At 41.2% G+C, this 4,580-nt stretch overlaps 1 protein-coding gene across 1 annotated transcript in view; it reads left to right on the top strand.

Annotated features, from left to right (window-relative positions):
* The window catches only part of crkl (v-crk avian sarcoma virus CT10 oncogene homolog-like), a 9,870-nt gene extending 6,789 nt beyond the window's left edge, over nt 1–3,081 (top strand). The window contains exon 3 of the mRNA XM_005735334.1: nt 722–3,081. Within this exon, the coding sequence (XP_005735391.1) occupies nt 722–856 (135 nt within the window). The 3' untranslated portion in view covers nt 857–3,081. The remainder of the gene's footprint in view (nt 1–721) is intronic.
* Nucleotides 3,082–4,580: the final 1,499 nt, after the last annotated feature.

Below are 4,580 nucleotides of genomic sequence, written 5' to 3'. Positions count from 1 at the left end.
TCTCTCTACTTGACATAAGGCAACACTTAACACCTTAATTTAAACCTTGTGAAGTTCTCAACGTCCCAACCTGACCTTTTCTGACTTTTTGACCGATCTCACTTATACTTTTTATGACTGTATACATCATATACTTGTCATTTGAGAGTGACATCGTTGTAGTTCCAAAGTCCAGGACAGGATTTGAAGCTTCATTCAAATCGATGCCACACTGGTGTGCCCTCACATCGTATTTTCAGTCGTGGTTTTGATGATGGACTTTTTCCCCCTCCTAATCCTGATAAAGAACATATGGCTTTAACAGATTGGGGTCACACGCAGTGTCACAAACCATCTGAGCGACAGCTCGGCGCTCTTCTGTCATCTTTTAACCTGCGGTGTAATGTGACAGTGGAGATCTGACAGTCTGGGTTTTATTTTAGAAAGCGTGTATTAATAAATCAGACTGGATGTTCTGTAACCTCAAAGGGTTTATTGTTGTAGTTTGGAACAGGCTTTAAAACAAACATAAGCCACTTGTCATAAGGATTTAGTTTTTTTTAATTGGGCCTATGACTGACTACTGTAAGACACGGATTGTAGTTTTGTTTTACAAGTTTCTGACTAAAAGGTTTAAATGGCACAAAACAACTCCCGAATACTGCATCGTGCAGAATGTCTTGTGTGTAATTAGGTTAGACTTTGACACCAGTTCTCCTGTAACTCTGCTTTCTTTTCTCAGGTTGGTGACATTGTCAAGGTTACGCGGATGAACATCAGCGGTCAGTGGGAGGGAGAGGTGAACGGACGGAGGGGTCTCTTCCCGTTCACCCATGTCAAAATCATAGACCCCCAGAATCCAGAGGAGAGTGACTGACCTAGGCGTTCAGCTGAAGCCTCTCTCCCGTATCGCCGAGTACCCGAATCTGCTGGCTGTCTCCATCTTTTCCTGCCAGTGTCACAGTTATGTGCTTGCCTGCTTGGGGCTGTACCATGATAGCAACCCCCCTCCCCCTTTCCTGTTGTTGTTGCCAGCCATTGCAAGGCTTTCTGACTGTTTACAGCTTTGGACATTAGATCCAAACTAAAACCTGACCCCACTTTCCCAGGTCCCTTTTCCCTTATCTTTGTTCCAGGCTGGGTGGCATTTTTGCATTAGTGTTCTTTTCATTTCCAGATCACTGGGCATCAGACTGTGTGTGTGGGTATGTGTGTGTCCACAATGGATAGTTAGCATATAACATCACGTCTTTTAAAAAAAAAAAAAAAAAAAGGAAAAAAAGTTTTCTCTTAATATTTGTTATGTTTGACGTCTTTGGGACTTTCGGAAGTGTTGATGTATGCTTGTTTTGTTGATGTGAGAATATTTTTATGAAATAGGGAAAGAAAGAATTATCCCTATGGACTAGGGAGAGCACTGAGGCAATGAGGAGCTAACCAGCCAGTCATGTTATTTCTCCAAACAATCAAGTCACTGTTGTACCTTAACCATTGCACAAGCACACACTTGTACACATTGGCCATGAGTTATTCAGGTAGACAGATTTGTGTGTGTGTGTGTGTGTGTGTGTTACAGATTAGCAGGAAGTAGAAAGAGATGGGGTGTGTGGAGGATTTGAGTTGGAACATGGCACGGTAGATCTCATTATCCCATCCATTCTACATCCTGACTGGCTGATAGCTTATTTATCTTATGTTACTAAGACATGACACGGCCATGTGACTTCATCATAATTGTTGCTATTTTCTAAATCATTGTCCAATGATTAATTTTATTTTTTTGTTTGGATTTGTTGACATGGATAGTGGGGTAACCTTGCATCTCCACGTTGGTGCCTCTTTACTTGCTTGGAGATCATTGAAGACTAAGACACATTTTAGATTATATGCATTAGGAGTGCCAAGCTTTGAGCAGGGTTTCTAAAGCCAAATAGCAACAGCCCTGGCGAGCACTTTCCACAAGCATCTGACTACAAGGCTAAACATACTAAAAACATAGTGTCCACACAGTGTGGGCATGAGGACTTGAAGCCTTTCCACTGAGATGAAGAACTCAGTGGCGTAGGTCGGGGAAGGAGGAATGTCTGAGCAAGCCAATGAGATCCCATCAATGCCTTTTCAAAGTAAGACAAGTCTTACTTCTAGCGCATGCAATCCCATCTCTGGCCCTTTAGTTTTTATTGTGATGATACTCCTCTCAATGTAGGATTTTTATTAACTTTTTTCAACCAGCTTTATTCCTTGAGTATTTTCGGTCTGCACACCAATTATTCTTCTCCTTCATGCTGAGTAGTAGAAAGAATCTCATCACACCGTGCCACAGTCGATTCTGTCGAGCCGAGGATTAAACAGATGTGCAAACGGTGCAGAACCCCAGGTCTGTGCTGTAAAAACTGATCAATCCCACCCCTGCCCATCCTACCCCCCTCTGTCACTTCTTTTAGCGCTTTCTGTTAACAAAAGGAAAAGGAGAAAATCATTGCTCAGCAAACGACTTAGAAATCTTTTAGTTGTATCCCTGTTTTCCTTTTCGGTGAGTTCGTAGTAAGCTATGAAATCAAGTATTTTTGTTAATGAGTGATGTTATTAAAAGTAACCATGGGTGACATTTTAAAAAGGGAAAACGAATAAATGCCTGCTGGTTGCCTCTGTGCATGACCTCTTAGCCAGGGAGATCTTTTTTTTTTTTTTTGTTTGTTTTCCCCCCCTCGCCAAATGCTGCTTGATGTCATTAAATTCCTCATTAAATAAAAGTTTCTCGTTTAATCCCACCTGCTGTGTACAGACGCACCGTGTTGGGGTTTTCCTTGTCAAGCTTAATGAAATCTTACTAATTAAGCAATACACTCTGATAATTTCCCTTTGAGATGAACTTTGCTTTTTCCTCATGCTTCTGAGTTATTTTGTAATGGCATTAACAGTATTACTGTGCTCTCTTCACATATTTTAGGAAAGCTTGTCTTTTACTTAAAAAAATTGAAAGATTGTGCCTTTTATTTTCTTATGCCATTTACATGTGTTAATATTTCCCATGGTTAACACCTGTGCTGGTAAAGACCCTTTATGTACATAACAAGTAAATAAAAATGTTTACTTCTTTAAGTTTGCCCTCTGGTTCTGTCATCGTGTTAACAGATGGGTGTGACGCGTGTTGGCTGCGGCTCGACATTAACAGTTGTGTATGTAGAGCGCAGGACAGTTGCTTTTTTTTTTTTTGACAGTTCCAGTTTCGATTCTCCCCGTGCCCAGGAGAAAGGAAGCAATTAATGAATTTTAATGAAGTGCTAATAAAAGACAGTCAGCTGACCTGCAGATGGGGGAATGGAAAAGTTTTCAAGGGCAATGTTTCTGGTGGTCATACTCTGTGTTTGTTCCGCACTTTGCAAACCAGGTACTGAGCGGTATAAATCAGCAGGTCCACCAATATTTCTACTTTGTATGTGCTATTATGACTTCTGTAACAAGGTCTCTGCCAACAGTGTTGTGAGAAATGAGTGCCCTGCTGTCTCTGATGACCCTTTCTGCTGCTGGGGGACAGTACTGCTGCTGATGCGCTTGGCTAAATGCACTAAAATGATTCCTGCCACTGACTAGGACAGGTCAATGGGACTTTAATGATGCTAATAACGTAGCTTGAGCCTACAGACGGTTGCTCGTGTTAGTTTTGTTTATGCAAATCATTACTGCTCTTAACATAGTATCAGGTTTATTTTTTTTATCTGGTGAATTATGAACAAAACCCAGACATTTTGGCACGCTAATATTTAATCCATCGTGACGCATATTCAGAAAAGTGGATATTGTTGCAGTGACCTATACAGATACAATAACCAGCTCTCATCTTGCATGGAAAGTCCACACCCTGAAACGAATGCTGATGTCCAAGGCACACCAACGAATGTATGTACAAGTATTGAGTGCTACCCTTGTACACAGACAGCAGCGGTCTTCAAGTTGGTGAAACTTACATGTTGTCCATAAAACACTAGAGGTTGAACTGTCCTGTTTGCAGAGTGATGCTTTGTAGCCTTGATTTTGATTTTTATTTATTTTTTTTGCATTTTGACCATTGCGTCAAATGACTCGAGGGGGAATATGGATGCAAGCAGCATTGCGCAAACCCATAAACCTGGCACTAGTTTTTACTAAAAGCTGTTATTGGTAGAGAAAATCTGAGGCGTACTCCTGACCAAATTTGAAATGGGGAGGCTTGAGTGGATAAATATTTGCGAATTTTAATTTTGTGTTGTACCTAGTATTGTCAAGTGATCTAGACTTGCTATGACACAAACCATCAAAAGCAGCATTTCTTTGACACTTCGTGGATATTAATGAAAGCGTACGGGCAAATATGTATCCATATAAGGCAGTTTGAATTTCCACATTGATTCTCTTTGTCCTTTTTGTCTGGATCCCTTGTACCTCATGTGTGGGTTAAGTTGCCATTAAAGCCAATCAATGTATTCCTCTGCACTGTGTAAGGCACAGGCCGCAGCGAGAACGACCATAATGAATCAAACCTGACTGATGCTGACCTCTCTTCGGGGCACAGTGTGCGTTAGTGAGGGTTTAAATAGATGTGCAGCAGGGTCGATAAAGGC

Source organism: Pundamilia nyererei, unplaced genomic scaffold (genome assembly GCF_000239375.1).
Source record: "Pundamilia nyererei isolate P.nyererei 1_Seehausen unplaced genomic scaffold, PunNye1.0 scaffold00063, whole genome shotgun sequence".
In the NCBI taxonomy this organism is placed as follows: Eukaryota; Metazoa; Chordata; class Actinopteri; order Cichliformes; family Cichlidae; genus Pundamilia; species Pundamilia nyererei.
This window is presented reverse-complemented; position numbering and strand designations above follow the sequence as displayed.